The following is a 21,186-nucleotide window of genomic DNA, read 5'->3' as shown; positions in this document are numbered from 1 at the left end:
TCTCCCCTCACACCCACACCTATCTCCCATAGCATCACAAAGACCCCTTTAACAGCAGAGATCAGTGCCATGGTGTGAAATGGGTCCTCTTTGTTACAAATCCTTTTCCTATGGAAATTGTATGTCTCTGTGGGCAGATTGCAGGTGCAGAGATGAGACAGAACATTTCCAGTTGTTCTTCAGTTACGGTAAATAAACGTAACCTCCCCGTCACCTTCTCTCTCTACCAGGGATAGAGAGAGGAGAGAGAGAGAGAATGTTTCCCATGCCAATAAAGCCCCTTGAATTTAATTTAATTGAATTGAGAGAGAGAGAGAGATGTAGAGAGAAAGAGAAAGTGGAGTGAGAGAGAGAGAGATTTGGCCCTAAACAGAGAGTACACAGTGGCAGAATATCTGACCACTATGACTTACCCAAATTTAAGGAGAGCTTTGACTATGTACAGACTTAGTGAGCACAGCCTTGCTATTGAGAAAGACTGCCGTAGACAGACCTGGCTCTCAAGAGAAGACAGGCTATGTGCACACTGCCCACAAAATGAGGTGGAAACTGAGCTGCACTTCCTAACCTCCTGTCCAACGTATGACCATATTAGAGATACATATTTTCCTCGGATTACACAGATCCACAAAGAATTCGAAAACAAACCCAATTTTGATAAACTCCCATATCTACTGGGTGAAATGCCACAGTGTGCCATCACAGCAGCAATATTTGTGACCTGTTACCACAAGAAAAGGGCAACCAGTGAAGAACACACACCATTGTAAATACAACCCATATTTATGCTTATTTATTTTCCCTTGTATACCGTAACCATTTGCACATTGTCACAACACTGTATATATATATATATATATATATATATATATATATATATATATGACATTTGTAATGTCTTTGTTTTGAAACTTCTGTGCATGTAATGTTTACTCTTCATTTGTATTGTTTATTTCACTTGTATATTATCTACCTCACTTGCTTTGGCAATGTGAACATATGTTTCCCATGCCAATAAAGCCCCTTGAATTGAATTGAATTGAGAGAGGGTGTGAGAGTATGTCCACTGTTTCCTAAGCTATATAAATTGTTGATTGTTGGAAACTAATTTCCTGTGAAAAAACAAACATAATTTATTTAAAAAGGACTACCATGTTTTGCAGATGGTATCAGAGAACATTATAGTGTCAGAAAGACAAATTGTGCGGTGTCATCGTCATAAAAATAGAATGTGACCAATATGAATGTTAACCACTTCCATAAATGTTATGAGCACTTACGAACCCTCTTATAAGCGCTAATAACCACCTTATGAGCACTCACCCCATACACCAGCTCTCCAACCATGCCGTTCCACATCTTGGTCTCGGAGTCTCTGGCTCCATATTTCCCATCTGAGACCACCTTCAGTTTGTAGTGGTATCCAACGTGCTTGGCGATTTCAGCCGCTAGCTCCACGATGTAACCCTCGTACTTATCGTTCCCTGACAGCTGATCATGGTTCTTCTTCAGCATCACGTATGGGGATTCCTGTAGGAGAAGGAGGGCAGTAGCACTCAGGGCTGGGGTCAATTCCATTGAAATTCCAATTTCGGGAGTACACTGAATAGTTTTTTGGGGGGGAATTGGGTTTATTTTCTGAATTGACTCAACTTAAAATGGAATTGAACTCAAGCCTGGATAGAGTTCCAATATTTTTATTTAACTACGCAATTCAGTTAAGAACACATTCTTATTTACAATGACGGCCTAGGAACAGTTCTGCCTTGTTCTGTCTTGTTCTGCCTTGTTCAGGGGCAGAACGACAGATGTTTACCTTGTCAGCTCGGGGATTTGATCTAGCAACCTTTTGGTAACTGGCCCAAGGCTCTAACCACTAGGCAACCTGCCACCACATTAAAGGTAATTATAAACGGGGTGGTTCGAGCCCTGAATGCTGATTGGCTAAAAGCTGTGGTATATCAGACCATGTATAGTACCAGTAGTATGACAAACACTTTTTTACTGCTCTAAATACTAGGGCTGTCCCCGACTTAAATCAAATATTGGTTTACTGAAAGTGATTGGTCAAAATGTTTAAACATTTTTCCATATATAGACACACCCTTTGTGTTTTAATAAAATCAAATATATGCTTGTCTGTTTGATGAAATAAGACACACATTACTCAAGAGGGAAGCAGAGATCAAGATAACCAGAAGAGGAAAAAACCTGACCGACCATCCTCCTTCCGCCCCTGCTGGCTTTCGCAGATTCTGCCATTACTCTCCTGACGTTGTGCATCGCAAATTTATCTTACCCTTTCTACCGATCTGCATGCCAGTTATGGTTTTCATATGCACGTTTACGTGGGACAGTTTCTTTTAATTTATAATAACGCCTCGTATCTCAAAATCATTGTCATGTGGTTAATCAAAATTCTATCCAAATCGAAATAAAAAATGATACAAACCTAAAAAGTAACTTATATGTAACAATTGCCTAGATAAATCAATAAAGCCAACAAATAAAAACATTGCAGCCTGCAGGTAGAAAATATACTGATAAAAATAAATATACTATAAATCACATTCACTATGCATGGCTTGTCTGCACCGAAATTCAAACACTGTATCAACTTGGACCCACCCAAGGCTTGCTTTAGCGAACTTGCAACATTATGTCAAATATTCAGGGCCCTCAGTTACCTGCTCCAGTGAGGTCGGGACAGATACAGCTGGAGGCTATTTTACGCAAGGAATAAGAGCTCATCAGGTAGACCTATTTTATTCCACTGGATCAGAGCATGACATTTTCCCTTTCACGCTGAGTGGTTATCGAAAGGGAAAGAGCTGGAAAGATTTTCAAATACATTGAGGAACTATTGTCATTCTCAGTGGATGGAACAGAGGTTGTTTGCTCGCTGTTTGAGGTGAAGAAAACATGACATTGAGAAGCTCCACAGCTCATTAGTGGTGGTGCGTTAAGCCAATCTATCAGTTACTATCAGTTCCCCAAATGGGCACATTTATATGCCTACATTTGCATACAGGCCAGGTAGCCTATAGGTCTAATTCGTAATCAGGTGTGTAATCAGGTGTGTATCCTCACACAACATTGACAGAAGCGCTCCAAATAAAAGACAATGACGAAATTGAAAAAACTTAAATGGAATGAAATAAAACAAACTTGTTTCTCACAAATGTAGCATAGGTTGTGGGCTCTGCAAACAACGTGTCCCCTCTGACAGGCAGGAATGAATAGTAAATGTAGGCTACTACTGGTGATATGTAATGGGGAATTGATGGACACTAACAATCAAGGCAAACAATTCACACATTGAAGTTATGAAACAATGAATGTGCACAAATTAGCAGGAGAGAGTGCATTCTGGAGAGAGATGTGCATTGTGCAGCCACACTCCCTTTCTTCTTGGACTGTGTCATCCCCGCGGCCTCCACTATGGATCAGTCTCAGCCTCCGCTATGGATCAGTCTCAGCCTCCGCAGTGGATCAGTCTCAGCCTCCGCAATGGATCAGTCTCAGCCTCCGCAATGGATCAGTCTCAGCCTCCGCAATGGATCAGTCTCAGCCTCCGCAATGGATCAGTCTCAGCAATGGATCAGTCTCAGCCTCCGCAATGGATCAGTCTCAGCAATGGATCAGTCTCAGCCTCCGCAATGGATCAGTCTCAGCAATGGATCAGTCTCAGCCTCCGCAATGGATCAGTCTCAGCCTCCGCAATGGATCAGTCTCAGCCTCAGCAATGGATCAGTCTCAGCCTCCGCAATGGATCAGTCTCAGCAATGGATCAGTCTCAGCCTCAGCAATGGATCAGTCTCAGCCTCCGCAATGGATCAGTCTCAGCCTCCGCAATGGATCAGTCTCAGCAATGGATCAGTCTCAGCCTCAGCAATGGATCAGTCTCAGACTCCGCAATGGATCAGTCTCAGCCTCCGCAATGGATCAGTCTCAGCCTCCGCAATGGATCAGTCTCAGCAATGGATCAGTCTCAGCCTCAGCAATGGATCAGTCTCAGACTCCGCAATGGATCAGTCTCAGCCTCCGCAATGGATCAGTCTCAGCCTCAGCAATGGATCAGTCTCAGCCTCAGCAATGGATCAGTCTCAGTCTCAGCAATGGATCAGTCTCAGCCTCCGCAATGGATCAGGCTCAGCCTCCGCAATGGATCAGGCTCAGCCTCCGCAATGGATCAGGCTCAGCCTCCGCAATGGATCAGTCTCAGCCTCCGCAATGGATCAGTCTCAGCCTCCGCAATGGATCAGTCTCAGCCTCCGCAATGGATCAGTCTCAGCCTCCGCAATGGATCAGTCTCAGCCTCCGCAATGGATCAGTCTCAGCCTCCGCAATGGATCAGTCTCAGCCTCCGCAATGGATCAGTCTCAGCAATGGATTAGGCTCAGCCTCCACAATGGATCAGTCTCAGCCTCCGCAATGGATCAGTCTCAGCCTCCACTATGGATCAGTCTCAGCCTCCGCAATGGATCAGTCTCAGCCTCCACTATGGATCAGTCTCAGCCTCCACTATGGATCAGTCTCAGCCTCCGCAATGGATCAGTCTCAGCCTCCGCTATGGATCAGTCTCAGCAATGGATTAGTCTCAGCCTCAGCAATGGATCAGTCTCAGCAATGGATCAGTCTCAGCAATGGATCAGTCTCAGCAATGGATCAGTCTCAGCAATGGATCAGTCTCAGCAATGGATCAGTCTCAGCCTCAGCAATGGATCAGTCTCAGCCTCAGCAATGGATCAGTCTCAGCCTCAGCAATGGATCAGTCTCAGCCTCAGCAATGGATCAGTCTCAGCAATGGATCAGTCTCAGCCTCCGCAATGGATCAGTCTCAGCCTCCGCAATGGATCAGTCTCAGCCTCCGCAATGGATCAGTCTCAGCCTCCGCAATGGATCAGTCTCAGCCTCAGCAATGGATCAGTCTCAGCAATGGATCAGTCTCAGCAATGGATCAGTCTCAGCAATGGATCAGTCTCAGCCTCCGCAATGGATCAGTCTCAGCCTCCACTATGGATCAGTCTCAGCCTCCACTATGGATCAGTCTCAGCAATGGATCAGTCTCAGCCTCCTCAATGGATCAGTCTCAGCCTCCACTATGGATCAGTCTCAGCCTCCGCAATGGATCAGTCTCAGCAATGGATCAGTCTCAGCCTCCGCTATGGATCAGTCTCAGCCTCCGCAATGGATCAGTCTCAGCCTCAGCAATGGATCAGTCTCAGCAATGGATCAGTCTCAGCAATGGATCAGTCTTAGCAATGGATCAGTCTCAGCAATGGATCAGTCTCAGCAATGGATCAGTCTCAGCCTCAGCAATGGATCAGTCTCAGCCTCAGCAATGGATCAGTCTCAGCAATGGATCAGTCTCAGCCTCCGCAATGGATCAGTCTCAGCCTCCGCAATGGATCAGTCTCAGCCTCCGCAATGGATCAGTCTCAGCCTCAGCAATGGATCAGTCTCAGCCTCCGCAATGGATCAGTCTCAGCAATGGATCAGTCTCAGCAATGGATCAGTCTCAGCAATGGATCAGTCTCAGCAATGGATCAGTCTCAGCAATGGATCAGTCTCAGCCTCCGCAATGGATTAGTTCACTGAGATGGGCGCGAATAAGACAGGTGTCTCGTGTGCAATAACATTTTTTAAATATATATTGTGACTGCTCGACAACAAACTACGTGCACCAAATATGTGCACCAAATACGTGCACCAAACAATCGACCAGTTAACTAATTGGGGTCAGCCCTACTAAGTACGTTGGTAACCAGGTTATAATATGGCACCTCAGGGGTTTGTGGTATATGGCCACTATACCACAGCTAAGGTCTGTATCCAAGCAATCCACCTTGCATCATGTTTAGAACAGCCCTGAGCCGTGGTATATTGGCCATATACCACACCCCCTCAGGCCTTATTGCTTAAATATAGGACGGATTGATACAGGTTAGTACCAGGGAGTATGATGATGTGGAACATGATCTAATGTAGTGCATTCCTGGTAACCTACAGACAGGATTTGTCACACCCTGATCTGTTTCACTTGTCTATGTGATTGTCTCTACCCCCCTCCAGGTGTCGCCTATCTTCCCCATTATCCCCTTTGTACTTATACCTGTGTTCTCTGTTTGTATGTCTGCCGCATGAAAGGTCCCCAAGAACACAGTGGCCTCCATCATTCTTATATGGAAGATGTTCGGAACCACCAAGACTCTTCGAAGAGCTGGCCACCATCAGAAAGGTGACCAAGAACCCAATGGTCACTCTGACAGAGCTCTACAGTTCCTCTCTGGAGATGGGAGAACCTTCCAGAAGGACAACCATCTCTGCAGCACTCAGTAAAAGGCACATGACAGCCAACTTGGAGTTTGCCAAAAGGCACCTAAAGACTCTCAGACCATGAGAAAAAACAAGATTATCTGGTCTGATGAAACCAAGATTCAGCTCTTTGGCCTGAATGCCTGGCGTCACGTCTGGAGGAAACCTCGCACCATCCTTACAGTGAATCATGGTGGTGGCAGCATCATGCTGTGGGGATGTTTATCAGCGGCAGAGACTAGGAGACGAGTCAGACTAGTTTTTTTACCCTGTTTTTTTTCTCCCCAATTTCGTGGTATCCAATTGGTAGTAGTTACAGTCTTGTCTCATTGCTGCAACTCCCGTACGGACTCGGGAGAGGTGAAGGTCGAGAGCCATGCGTCCTCCAAAACCCAACCAAGCCGCACTGCTTCTTAACACAATGCCCATCCAACCTGGAGGAAACACCATACACCTGGCGACCTGGTCAGCGTGCACTGCGTCCAGCCCGCCTCAGGAGTCACTAGCGCGCAATGAGACAAGGATATCCCTGCCGGCCAAACCCTCCCTAACGACGCTGGGCCAATTGCGTGCCGCCCCATGGGCCTCCCGGTCATGGCCGGCTCCGACAGAGCCTGGGCTCGAACCCAGAGTCTCTGGTGGCACAGCTAGCATTGAGATGCAGTGCCTTAGACTGCACCACCCGGGAGGCACAGAGAGATACTTGATGAAAACCTGCTCCAGAGCGCTCAGGTCCTCAGACTAGGGCGAAGGTTCACCTTTCAAAAAGACAACGACCCTAAGCACACAGCCCAGACAAAGCAGGAGTGGCTTCGGGACAAGTCTCTGAATGTCCTTGAGTGACCCAGCCAGAGCCCGGACTTGAACCCGATCTAACATTTCTGGAGAGACTTAAAAATAGCTGTGCAGCAACGCTCCCCGTCCAACCTGACAGAGCTTGAGAGGATCTGCAGAGAAGAATGGGAGAAATTCCCCAAATACAGGTGTGCTAAGCTTGAAGAAGAATCAGCACTGTAATCGGTGCCAAAGGTGCATCAACAAAGTATTGAGTAAAGCATTTGAATACGTATATTACGTAAATTACATGAATTCAATATTTCTGTTTTTTAGCAAATATTTTTGCAAACCTGATTTTGCTTTGTCATTTGGGGTATTGTGTGTAGATTGGTGAGGAAAAAAATATTTAATTTTAGAGAAAGGCTGTAACGTAACAAAATGTGAAAAAAGTCAAGGGGTTTGAATACTTTCCGAAGGCACTGTATGTATAAGATTGAGATTTTCTGTTAGGGATTTTTTATTCAGAAAAGACCCTTCACATCACGTGAAAGATGTATGTGTTAGTGACAGAGAAGTGATGGAGATGTAACCTGTTGTGCCACAAACGTTTATGCAGCTGCTACTGAGACAGATTAAACTATAGAAAATAACACCTGGCAACCAGGGTCTTTATCATCGGATCCATAAGCCTTTCAGAGAAGGGAAATGATTCATTTGGTTTACAATACCGTGAAAATATTGGCACATCGAAGATCAATATTGGATGGATTTAATAGGAGCGTGTACCAGAACATACATAAGTAGCTGTCATATTTGCAAAGAGGGACTTTGGAATAATGTAATATTCATACACAGCCCTGGGGAGGTCAGACAAAAAATGTTACCAGCTCATAAAGTTTATCACCACTTTTCTCAAGATGAGACCATAGATGTGATGTATGCTTCATATATTATATTATTCAGGAGAATTTACAAAGTAGCAGCTAAACACAGAAATGGAATAGAATGGAGCAACTAAAGCCTTGTTCTATTGAGGATCTCTCCTGGGGAGGTATTTCAATAGGATGGTTCATGTTTGATCATTAAGCCACAAGCACGGTGGAATAATAATTGCTAATAGGCCTACGATTAAACCAAGAAAGATCATTAGACAATTGATCTTTATAAATCATTATATTATCACTACCATGGAGTAGACCTACAGTTAGCCAGTTACACAATTAGCTATTTCATGATTACATATAATTAGACTGTATGGCCCTTCCACAACCATGGAGTATTATTCAACCCAGAAAGATCATTATATTTGATCATTATGGAGGTGCCGCCTGTCGGTGAGCCTGGGGGTTCATTATGTGGACATCACAAAGACACCTGGTGAACCTGACACTGACAGGTTTATTAGTGGCCCACGCACTGTGTGTGTGTGTGTGTGTGTGTGTGTGTGTGTGTGTGTGTGTGTGTGTGTGTGTGTGTGTGTGTGTGTGTGTGTGTGTGTGTGTGTGTGTGTGTGTGTGTGTGTGTGTGTGTGTGTGTGTGTGTGTGTGTGTGTGTGTGTGTGTGTGTGTGTGTGTGTAGAGCAGGCAAGGCAATCACTGCCAGCCCACCTCTGTTCTGAGAGGTTATCCTATTCCTGTTCTACCAGCCAGACAACCAATTGGACCTTTTCAGAGATATTGGACATCCTGGCAAGATTACAACTGACATGACACCTGAGGCCCTGTACTCACTCCTTTTCTCTCTCTCTCCGTCTCTCTTTGTGTGTGTCTCTCTCCCTCTCCCAATCTCTTTGTCTGTGTGTCTCTCTCTCTCTCTCTCTCTCCTGCTCCATACCAGGACATTTCTGGCAAACCCGTATTGAACAAACACAGCTAACACATAACATTCTAATAACCATATGTTTATTAGAGCTTGGTGAAAGTGTGGTTTTCCAATAGTTATTTTGCATACAACCTTTCCACAACGTTCTGGGAATGGTGCAGGATAGTTTAAGGAACTTGACAAAATAAATTATTTTCTTTGAATTTCATTACGTTAACAGAACCTTTCCTGAAAGTTCAAACATGGTTACATCTAATAACAATTTTGCTTGTGTTCTAGGAGCTTTCTCAACTGGTTTGACATTGGGAATGTTCTCAAATAGTTAAGAGAGTGTTAAGGACACCACGTTCTCCTGTGGGAATTTCAATACGTCAGCATAACGTTTCCACCAGGTTTCTTCACGGTTAATGGTACACTGGAGGAAGTAGTGGAGGAGAGCCAATACCCACAAGTCGTTTCAAGCTGCAGTAGAGATTTAAGCTCAGACTGCGCTGAGCGCACAAATCCTTATTCCATATTTTATCAGCTGCTGTACAGGCCAGTTTTCCTCTGTGTGTTACAGTAATAACTGTCCCCTTGCTGGTTACGGATCAGGGGAAGGTAATCATCGCTACACACAGAGCCTCTAGGTCCTCTGGCAGAGCGACAGGACCCCAGGGAGGGAGTGGAGGGAAAGGTCAGTTTCAGAGCAGTTTGACGGGCCAACACACACATACACACACACACACACATTCCACATACACACATCACACACACACACCCACTCACGCACACACACACAGATAGCAGGTCCACTAGGACTCACTCTCTCACTGACCTATAATAGGTCAATAGACACCGGCTGCCACTCAGGCGGCGTACCAACACACACACACACACACACACACAGAACACCATGGCGTTGGACAAATGTTTAAGAAATGCACCTGTTCTTCCTTCCATGGACCCTTTTTCTTCTTTCCTTCCTTCCTAACATGCTGAAAGCATCTTCCTGGAACAAACCTTAGCCCAGCTCCCTTCTCCGTGGAACAAACCTTAGACCAGCTCTCTTGTCCCTGGAACAAATCTTAGCCCAGCTCCCTTCTCCCTGGAACGAATCTTAGCCCAGCTCCCTTCTTCCTGGAACAAACCTTAGACCAGCTCCCTTCTCCCTGGAACAAACCTAAAACCAGCTCCCTTCTCCCTGGAACAAACCTTAGCCCAGCTCCCTTCTCCCTGGAACAAATCTTAGCCCAGCTCCCTTCTCCCTGGAACATGTCAGGACCCGGTTTCGAACCTGGGTCTCCGGAGTGAGAAACAGTCACTTAACCAACTGAGCCACGAATAGACAGCAGAACCCAGAAGATGAGGCAGACACAGCAGTACTTAAGACGGTGTATTTAATAAAGAAAAAATCCTAAAATACAAAAAATGGCAAATCCAAAAGGTGGTAGGTAAAACACAAAAAGACCTCAAAAGAAACTCACCAAAAATAAACAAAAACAAAAAACAGAATACCACAAGAACGTCACCCGGAATCGACAAGAGCACACAGAACACTAGGGCAGGGTGCTAACATACAAACACAGAGCACAGAACTGAGGGAAACAAAGGGTTTAAATACAATCAGGGGAAACGAGACACAGGTGCAAATAATAATGGGGATCAAGGGAAAAACATAGGGACAAAAAGCACAATGGGGGCATCTACTGACCAAATCCGGAACAACCCTGGCCAAATCCTGACAGAACAAACCTTAGACCAGCTCCCTTCTCCCTGGAACAAATCTTAGCCCAGCTCCCTTCTCCCTGGAACAAACCTTAGCCCAGCTCCCTTCTCCCTGGAACAAACCTTAGACCAGCTCCCTTCTCCCTGGAACAAACCTTAAACCAGCTCCCTTCTCATATCCCCCATACCACCCACCTGCCACCTCCCACTACCCGAAGCTAGAGGCCCTGGAGCCTGTCCTCCATACCACCCATCTCCCACAACCCCCAGCTAGAGGTCCTTTCTGTGGGCAGGAGACATCAAAGGGCCTGGGGAAGTGAAGGAAGCAGCAGGGAGGAGAACACATTCTCACATTACATCAATACTGAGTAAAGTCTCTGTGAGTCTGCAATGAGATGGAAATACGAAACAGGCTATAGGCTAACAGGCTAACAAGCTATATGCTAACAGGTTAACAGGATAACAGGCTATAGGCTAACAGGCTAACAGGATAACAGTCTATATGCTAACAGGATAACAGGCTATAGGATAACAGGCTATAGGCTAACAGGCTAACATGATAACAGGCTATAGGCTAACACACACACACACACACACACACCAGGACTTCACACACCGGCCTATGGCCGTAACAAAAAAGTGGAAAAGACAAATAATTTAAATGCCAAAGGTCAATTGTCGGGCAGAAGAATAGAAAAATCCCATTGCAAAATAATGTTTTTTAGCATGCCTATTCATTGTTGGAAATACCAGTCGGCGTAAATACATTTGACTGGTCCTGCTTATCAGTCTATAGGTTAATTAGCATCATTTAGTGGAATTTAATTGGCACGTGTGTATATTCGTTATGTATCTTATTTATCACACGCTCACGACATACAGACACAGAGGCTTTGAGCAGAAAATCTGTCAGACAGCACGGGAGCTGCTGCTACAGCATCTCAAACAGCAAATGCACAGGCTTCACCAGCACATCTCACACCACTTTGCAATGAGCTGTAGGCAGTATGCATTTTGAAAACATATACTTAATTGTTGGAAACCTGAACATTTACTACATATTATGAGGTTAAGACTCATATTATGACTTGCTTCAGAGTATCCTAGCCAAAATCAGACCATATCCGTGGAGACATTTATTTTATATAAACTTTATTTCATTGTCCAGTATCCAAAGGCACAATCTGAGTCATATTAGCAACCCATGCTAGTTGATGCAGCTTAGAGCGCCCCCCTTTCTACATTTATAACTGATAATTTAATCTCTTTCACAACAGTGTTTTCCAGCTAATTGCAGTAAGGAACGAACATTCGCTGCACCTACAATGTGAAGAAATAATAGTTGATCAACATTTTAAGCCAAACGTTCTGATCTATTTGGGGCGGCAAGTAGCCTAGTGGTTAGAACGTTGGGTCAATAACCCAAAGATTGCTGGATTGAATCCCTGAGCTGACAAGGTAAAAGTCTGTCGTTCTGCTCCTGAACAAGGCAGTTAACCCACTGTTCCCCGGTAGGCTGTCATTGTAAATAAGAATTTGATCTTAACTGACTCGACAAGCTGAACAATAGAATAGGTCAACCTCTCTACTATGGGGATTGTAGATTGACATGGGCTAGTGCTTTTGCTGTTCGTTCCTCATCTTTTTGGTTGAGGAAAAGAAAATGTGGACTGTTATTCTAACGTCTTCAAAATGAAAATGATGCCGGTCAACTGTCCGGCGCCAACGGAAAACATGGCACACACACACACACGCACGCACGCACGCACACACACACACACACACACACCCACGCACGCACGCACGCACGCACGCACGCACGCACGCACGAACACACACATGCACGCACGCACGCACACACACACACACACACACACATACATACACACACACGCACACACACACGCACGCACGCACGAACACACACACACGCACACACACACACACACACACGCACACACACACACACACACACACTGACCAGGATGGTGGTAACTATGTAGGTCCTGTTCTGTAGGCCGTAGCTGCTGTCATTGCTTCCTCTCATAAAGGTGGCTGTGCTCACATACTTCTCGTCCTCGTTCCAGTAACCCACCTGATACACATGCAAGATAAACAGACAAGTGATAAAACTGACGGGCCATGAAGGAAACCTTGATTTGATCTGATACTGTACTGTACTGATATAATATGAGACTGCAATGAAACACTACTGGACATGAGTCCTCACACTTGACATCAAATAAGATCCTATAAGGTCCCATTAGATCCCATTAGATCCTATACGATTCTATAAGATCCTACAGATTTCATGACCCACCTTCTTAGGTCCAGAGGGGGCTAGCTCCATGACACTGACCGTGAAGTTGGTCCTGCGTCCTTTCTCATTGAACTGGATATGACCTGTCAGGCCATGGATACGCACCTAACACACGGGGAGGGACAGAATCAATAGAGCATCGATACCACAGAGACAGGAAGCAGTTACCATCTAGGTCTTTAGGTGTAGGACCCATAATAAAGTAGTCTTCTATTAGCCTCGTTGACAGGAAACATCATCTGGAGTTCTGTTTCTTCAACAGCCTTGTCTGGATGTTCATTGGAGCATGTGTGTCTGTGTGTTATGTGTGTGTATTTTGTTGTTTGTGCGTGTGTGCGTGTGTGTGTGTGTGCGTGTGTGTGTGTGTGTGTGTGTGTGTGTGTGTGTGTGTGTGTGTGTGTGTGTGTGTGTGTGTGTGTGTGTGTGTGTGTGTGTGTGTGTGTGTGTGTGCGTGTGTGTACACTGATTGTACAACACATTAGGTAAACCTTCTCTTGCCATTACAGACTGACCAGGTGGATCCAGGTGAAAGCTATGGTCCCTTGTTGATGTCACCTGTTAAATTCACTTCAATCAGTGTAAATGAAGGGGAGGAGACAGGTTAAAGAAGGGTTTTTAAGCCTTGATAAATTGAGACATGGATTGTGTTTGTGTCAGCCTCTGAATGGACAAAACAAAATATTTAAGTGCCTTTGAATGGGGTATGGTAGTAGGTGCCAGGCACATCGGTTTGTGTCAAGAACTGCAAAGCTGCTGGGTTTCTCACGCTTAATAGTTTCCTGTGTGTATCAAGAATGGTCTACCACCCAAAGGACATCCAGTCAACTAAAGGAAGCATTGGAGTCAACACGAGCCAGCATCCCTGTGGAAAGCTTTCAACACCTTGTCGAGCCCCCAATGAATTTAAGTTTATGTGTAGTGTGTGTTCAGTGCAGCATGTTAGTGTTGGCAGAATGATGGGTTTAATTGAGCGAGCGGAACATCAAACTCCTCTCTGCCCTCAGGCAGATGTCTGCATTCACTCGGACCAGATGACAGCTAGACATAGCCGCGGAGACACTGTGTGTGTGTGCCTGTGTGTCCGTGCGCGCGCGCGTGTGTGTGTGTGTGCGTGTGTCCGAGTGTGTGTGTGTTCAGGCAGGTGGATGAATGTGTGTGCGCACAAGAGGGTGTGCAGGTGTGTTTGTGTGTCCGTGTCTGTATGTGTATGTGTGTGTGTTTGTGTGTGTGTGTCCGTGTGTGTGCATCACTAAGACTACAGTTCCACAGAGCTACACCAGAGAGACCCGTGTGACACTCAGAGAGGATCTGTCTGTTAAAAAGCTTAAGTCAACGGCCCAACTGAAATATACAATAACATCTAAATGACTACATCCAATTAGTAGCATCGTCAGTATCAGAAACCAGCCCCCTACTGCTTGCAGATATTGATCATCAATCCAGTTCACAGCACAGTCGGCTGCAGACACGTCTAGGGCAATTACTAATAATCACATAGCAACATTTATTTATTCAGGTTGTCTGAAAACCTATTGAGCCATCTCTTTTCTGTTTCTCTCTCTCTCTAAGGTCATTTCGTTTTGACCAATTTGACTTCAGATTCTGGGCATGGTTGCATAATACATCTTAAGTGAATTTCCCCTCATCTTTTCTCTAAAAGTTTCCTTTAACGCATCCTTAACTTTAAGTCAGTTGCACGTTGACTCTGTACCAGTACCCCCTCCCTGTATATAGCCTCCTCACGTTGACTCTGTACCAGTACCCCCTCCCTGTATATAGCCTCCACATTGACTCTGTACCAGTACCCCCTCCCTGTATATAGCCTCCTCACGTTGACTCTGTACCAGTACCCCCTCCCTGTATATAGCCTCCTCACGTTGACTCTGTACCGGTATCCCCTCCCTGTGTATAGCCTCCTCACGTTGACTCTGTACCGGTACCCCCTCCCTGTATATAGCCTCCTCACGTTGACTCTGTACCAGTACCCCCTCCCTGTATATAGCCTCCTCACGTTGACTCTGTACCAGTACCCCCTCCCTGTATATAGCCTCCTCACGTTGACTCTGTACCAGTACCCCTCCCTGTATATAGCCTCCTCACATTGACTCTGTACCAGTACCCCCTCCCTGTATATAGCCTCCACATTGACTCTGTACCAGTACCCCCTCCCTGTATATAGCCTCCACATTGACTCTGTACCAGTACCCCCTCCCTGTATATAGCCTCCACATTGACTCTGTACCAGTACCCCTCCCTGTATATAGCCTCCTCACGTTGACTCTGTACCAGTACCCCCTCCCTGTATATAGCCTCCTCACGTTGACTCTGTACCAGTACCCCCTCCCTGTATATAGCCTCCTCACGTTGACTCTGTACCAGTACCCCCTCCCTGTATATAGCCTCCTCACGTTGACTCTGTACCAGTACCCCCTCCCTGTATATAGCCTCCTCACGTTGACTCTGTACCAGTACCCCCTCCCTGTATATAGCCTCCTCACGTTGACTCTGTACCAGTACCCCCTCCCTGTATATAGCCTCCTCACGTTGACTCTGTACCAGTACCCCCTCCCTGTATATAGCCTCCTCACGTTGACTCTGTACCAGTACCCCCTCCCTGTATATAGCCTCCTCACGTTGACTCTGTACCAGTACCCCCTCTCCCTGTATATAGCCTCCTCACGTTGACTCTGTACCAGTACCCCTCCCTGTATATAGCCTCCTCACGTTGACTCTGTACCAGTACCCCCTCCCTGTATATAGCCTCCTCACGTTGACTCTGTACCAGTACCCCTCCCTGTATATAGCCTCCTCACGTTGACTCTGTACCAGTACCCCCTCCCTGTATATAGCCTCCTCACGTTGACTCTGTACCAGTACCCCTCCCTGTATATAGCCTCCTCACGTTGACTCTGTACCAGTACCCCTCCCTGTATATAGCCTCCTCACGTTGACTCTGTACCAGTACCCCCTCCCTGTATATAGCCTCCTCACGTTGACTCTGTACCAGTACCCCCTCCCTGTATATAGCCTCCTCACGTTGACTCTGTACCAGTACCCCCTCCCTGTATATAGCCTCCTCACGTTGACTCTGTACCAGTACCCCCTCCCTGTATATAGCCTCCTCACGTTGACTCTGTACCAGTACCCCCTCCCTGTATATAGCCTCCTCACGTTGACTCTGTACCAGTACCCCCTCCCTGTATATAGCCTCCTCACGTTGACTCTGTACCAGTACCCCCTCTCCCTGTATATAGCCTCCTCACGTTGACTCTGTACCAGTACCCCCTCCCTGTATATAGCCTCCTCACGTTGACTCTGTACCAGTACCCCCTCCCTGTATATAGCCTCCTCACATTGACTCTGTACCAGCACCCCCTCCCTGTGTATAGCCTCCTCACGTTGACTCTGTACCAGTACCCCCTCCCTGTATATAGCCTCCTCACGTTGACTCTGTACCAGTACCCCTCCCTGTATATAGCCTCCTCACGTTGACTCTGTACCAGTACCCCCTCCCTGTATATAGCCTCCTCACGTTGACTCTGTACCAGTACCCCCTCCCTGTGTATAGCCTCCTCACGTTGACTCTGTACCAGCACCCCCTCCCTGTATATAGCCTCCTCACGTTGACTCTGTACCAGTACCCCTCCCTGTATATAGCCTCCTCACGTTGACTCTGTACCAGTACCCCTCCCTGTATATAGCCTCCTCACGTTGACTCTGTACCAGTACCCCTCCCTGTATATAGCCTCCTCACGTTGACTCTGTACCAGTACCCCCTCCCTGTATATAGCCTCCTCACGTTGACTCTGTACCAGTACCCCTCCCTGTATATAGCCTCCTCACGTTGACTCTGTACCAGTACCCCCTCCCTGTATATAGCCTCCTCACGTTGACTCTGTACCAGTACCCCCTCCCTGTGTATAGCCTCCTCACGTTGACTCTGTACCAGCACCCCCTCCCTGTATATAGCCTCCTCACGTTGACTCTGTACCAGTACCCCCTCCCTGTATATAGCCTCCTCACGTTGACTCTGTACCAGTACCCCCTCCCTGTATATAGCCTCCTCACGTTGACTCTGTACCAGTACCCCTCCCTGTATATAGCCTCCTCACGTTGACTCTGTACCAGTACCCCCTCCCTGTATATAGCCTCCTCACGTTGACTCTGTACCAGTACCCCTCCCTGTATATAGCCTCCTCACGTTGACTCTGTACCAGTACCCCCTCCCTGTATATAGCCTCCTCACGTTGACTCTGTACCAGTACCCCCTCCCTGTATATAGCCTCCTCACGTTGACTCTGTACCAGTACCCCCTCCCTGTATATAGCCTCGCTATTGTTATTTCACTGCTGCTCTTTAATTATTTGTTACTTTTATTTCTTTATTTTTTTAGGTATTTTCTTAACACTGCATTTTTGATTAAGGGCTTGCAAGTAAGCATTTCACTGTAAGGTGAAATGTTGTACCTGTTGTATTTGGTGCATGTGACAAATACCATTTGATTTGATTTGACAACACATTTTAAGGTGAATTACCCCCTTAATTTAAGTGAAAAACTTAAGTGTGCCCATGAGGTCCCTTAACCCTTATGTGCCTCATTCAGCATGGACATCAATGTCAACAGCATTTGTGGAGGTGAGCATTGCTTTCATCTGCCCCAGTTTGAAGAGGAAAACATCCACCATCTAGTTAGCTACTTAGCTAAACAATGGGAGGTGCAGAATCCATGGCTGAAAAGCCTGCTGGGGAGCGAGCTACCTCCTCTGTAAGTCAGCCTGACGTGCTAGGAAGTAATAGAAACAGGTTTTATTATCTTCTGAATCAATGTGATTATCCTGTCTTGAAAGTAGAAGCTTTATCTCCCAAAATAAATGTGAATAAGGTCATGTCCATGGTACCCAGAGACTCTTTCTTCTGTACATGCTTGCAAACTACCTTAAAAGGATGCCCTTAACTAAGGAAATGTTTAAGGACATGGGTTGACTTGAATCTTGAGTGACCTGGCTGCTCTGTCACCCTGTCTGTAATACTTGATTTCATCCCCATCTCAGAATGTTGCATTATGAAACTCCATTGTTGATGTCCTATTCTATGATGATCACAGGCAGGTTTTGTTTACCTGACGTGATAACACATTCCATCCAGGAAGCTCATAGGTGACTCAATGGGAACGTTAGGTGACAGAATACAGATCTAATTTGTTCAGCAGGGCCTGACTCAGGATGGGTTAGCCAACGTGCCACTCAGGAGCTTGTCTGTGTATGTTGTTGTGTGTGTGTGTGTGTGTGTGTTTGTTTGTGTGCGTGTGTGTAAGAGTGAGTGGGAGTATCCCTCCTTTCTACCAGCAGAGTAGTGTGTGTGTGGGTGTACCTGTTGCAGGGCTCTCTGTATATCTATGCCTTGGCCCCATGGAGCCGGCGGGTTGGCAAGGCATTCGCCTGCGTTGCCACGGCGAGAGATGTCTATCCTCTGTTTCCGAAGGTTCTGGAATGCTGTAGACATCACCTTCACCCCATCATATGTCAACGCTCCGGTGTACTACAGACAGAGAAAGCAAGAGACAGAGACAGAGACAGAGAGAGAGAGAGAGAGAGAGAGAGAGAGAGAGAGAGAGAGAGAGAGACAGAGACAGAGACAGAGACAGAGACAGAGACAGAGACAGAGACAGAGAGAGAGAGAGAGAGAGAGAGAGAGAGAGAGGGGCTGGAGCGGTGAGAGAGAGAAAGAGAGAAACGTCCTCATTACACTTAAAACAACACATATTGAAAGGGTTTTGTTCATGATAAAACTAATTCAAGAGGAAGGTGATGAAAGCAAGTAAGTCAGAGACCATTATAGAGAGATCAGAGCAGAGACCATTATACCATTAAAATGACATCAAACACAAGATTCTCTTGATTGTCAACACAGAACATTGGTTTACTAACTACAGCAATGTATATAAAATCTGATCTGTTTGGAGATGGACAACGCATTGCCGTAACATTGTCCTAAATACTAAAGCTTCACGTGGAAAGCAAAGCAGAGATCATTATAGAGAGATCAGAGCAGAGACCATTATAGAGAGATCAGAGCAGAGATCATTATAGAGCGATCAGAGCAGACTCCATTATAGAGAGGTCAGAGCAGAGATCATTATAGAGAGATCAGAGCAGAGATCATTATAGAGAGATCAAAGCAGAGATCATTATAGAGCGATCAGAGCAGACTCCATTATAGAGAGGTCAGAGCAGAGATCATTATAGAGAGATCAGAGCAGAGATCATTATAGAGAGATCAAAGCAGAGATCATTATAGAGAGGTCAGAGTAGAGATCATTATAGAGAGATCAGAGCAGAGATCAGTATAGAGAGATCAGAGCAGAGATCATTATAGAGAGATCAGAGCAGAGATCAGTATAGAGAGGTCAGAGTAGAAATCATTATAGAGAGATCAAAGCAGAGATCAGTATAGAGAGGTCAGAGTAGAGATCATTATAGAGAGATCAGAGCAGAGATCAGTATAGAGAGGTCAGAGTAGAGATCATTATAGAGAGATCAGAGCAGAGATCAGTATAGAGAGGTCAGAGTAGAAATCATTATAGAGAGATCAGAGCAGAGATGGCCCAAAGTGTAACTTTAAGTGTGTGTGTGTGTGCGTTTAGGTGTGTACATGCGCACGTGCTTCCGAGGCTCCCAGACCATGGAGCAACGTAAGATAGGCAATGGCACAAGGTCTGGGGACAATGTTGGATTTTCTTGGACATTTCAAAGGGGGGGAATCTACCAGGGAGGGTCCTCTTCAGACATACTCTCAACAAATCACGAGTTTGGGAAGCAGGGCTTAAAACGCTGCCGGAAATAGACACAGAAGCGGCATGACATGGCAGTCACGCGACCAGAGAATCGCTTCCAATTTCCAACTCGCACTCTCTGTCCCAACTCACGCCGGAACTTGCACAGACGTGTTAAGCTGGAGCATTGGAACCCGTCAGTTTAAAGAGACTACTGTGTGTATGTATGTGGAGTGTAGGACCTTCAGGCGTCTCTTGGGGAATTTGGCATCTTTGTTTTCAAACTCCATCCACTGCTGAATGGTACGGCTGACGTTCTGCTCTGTGTAGTTGACCAGCTGGAAGCCTGTGATGTTGGCCCCTCCTTTCCTCAGGTCCGTTAGATCAATGTCCAGAAAACCCTTATAGGAAGAAGATGAAGAGAGGACAAACAAACAGAGAGAGGATGGACAGACAGACAGACAGACAGACAGACAGACAGACAGACAGACAGACAGACAGACAGACAGACAGACAGAGGATGGAGAGACGGGTGGACACAGACAGACAGACAGACAGACAGACAGACAGACAGACAGACAGACAGACAGACAGACAGACAGACAGACAGACAGACAGACAGACAGACAGAAAAACAAGTTAAACATTTTGAGGAATCAATTTCTTTCTCTAGTTTCATTTTTAGAGTAATGTCTTTAGGATGAAATGAATAAATATGAAGTCTACTTTTTCAACAGGAGATTTGGGTAAATAGGTGTCCTACAGCTCACAGTGATAGAAATATAGAGGGATACAGAGCTGGCAGCCAGTATGTTTTTGTTAATAGACTACTAACTACTTATACCACTTCAGTTGTAAAATAAGTGACCTTGGGTGTAACAGTAATACTGCAGGGATCAGAAATTGTATGTTTAAAGAGAAATCACTCCAATATTAAATGTGAGGGATAAATATTCAGAAAGATTCATTCACAATCAGATTTATGGTGCGTAAGTTATTTGCTACAGCGAGAGTGTGAGAAAGAGTGAGAGAGAAGGAGAGAGAGAAATAGATGGAGAGGGAGGGAGGGAGAAGGAGGGCCATAGAAAGGGAGAGAGAAAGAGAGAGAGAGCGAGCGAGAGCGAGCGAGAGAGAGAGCGAGAGAGAGAGCGAGAGAAAGAGAGAGAGAGAGAGACAGTCAGACAGACAGACAGACAGACAGACAGACAGACAGACAGACAGAGAGACAGAGAGACAGACAGACAGACAGACAGACAGACAGACAGACAGACAGACAGACAGACAGACAGACAGACAGACAGACAGACAGACAGACAGACAGACAGACAGACAGACAGACAGACAGACAGAGAGAGAGAGAGAGAGAGAGAGAGAGAGAGAGAGAGAGAGAGAGAGAGAGAGAGAGAGAGAGAGAGAGAGAAAGAGAAAGAGAGAGAGAAGCAGCACAAGAGACAGAAGGAGAATAGTTAAG

The 21,186-nt window shown here is 45.9% G+C and overlaps 1 protein-coding gene across 4 annotated transcripts in view; it reads right to left on the bottom strand.

The window, feature by feature from the left end:
- The window catches only part of LOC135526642 (glutamate receptor 1-like), a 168,638-nt gene that overhangs the window by 56,596 nt on the left and 90,856 nt on the right, over positions 1–21,186 (bottom strand). For all 4 annotated transcript variants that reach the window (XM_064955155.1, XM_064955158.1, XM_064955156.1 and 1 more), the window contains exons 6-10: positions 19,958–20,116; positions 18,314–18,481; positions 12,944–13,048; positions 12,605–12,718; positions 1,324–1,530 (exon numbers count right to left, since the gene is read on the bottom strand). In XM_064955155.1, coding sequence (XP_064811227.1) covers positions 1,324–1,530; positions 12,605–12,718; positions 12,944–13,048; positions 18,314–18,481; positions 19,958–20,116 — 753 coding nt within the window. The remainder of the gene's footprint in view (positions 1–1,323; positions 1,531–12,604; positions 12,719–12,943; positions 13,049–18,313; positions 18,482–19,957; positions 20,117–21,186) is intronic.

Source organism: Oncorhynchus masou, chromosome 32 (assembly GCF_036934945.1).
Source record: "Oncorhynchus masou masou isolate Uvic2021 chromosome 32, UVic_Omas_1.1, whole genome shotgun sequence".
NCBI lineage: Eukaryota > Metazoa > Chordata > Actinopteri > Salmoniformes > Salmonidae > Oncorhynchus > Oncorhynchus masou.
This window is presented reverse-complemented; position numbering and strand designations above follow the sequence as displayed.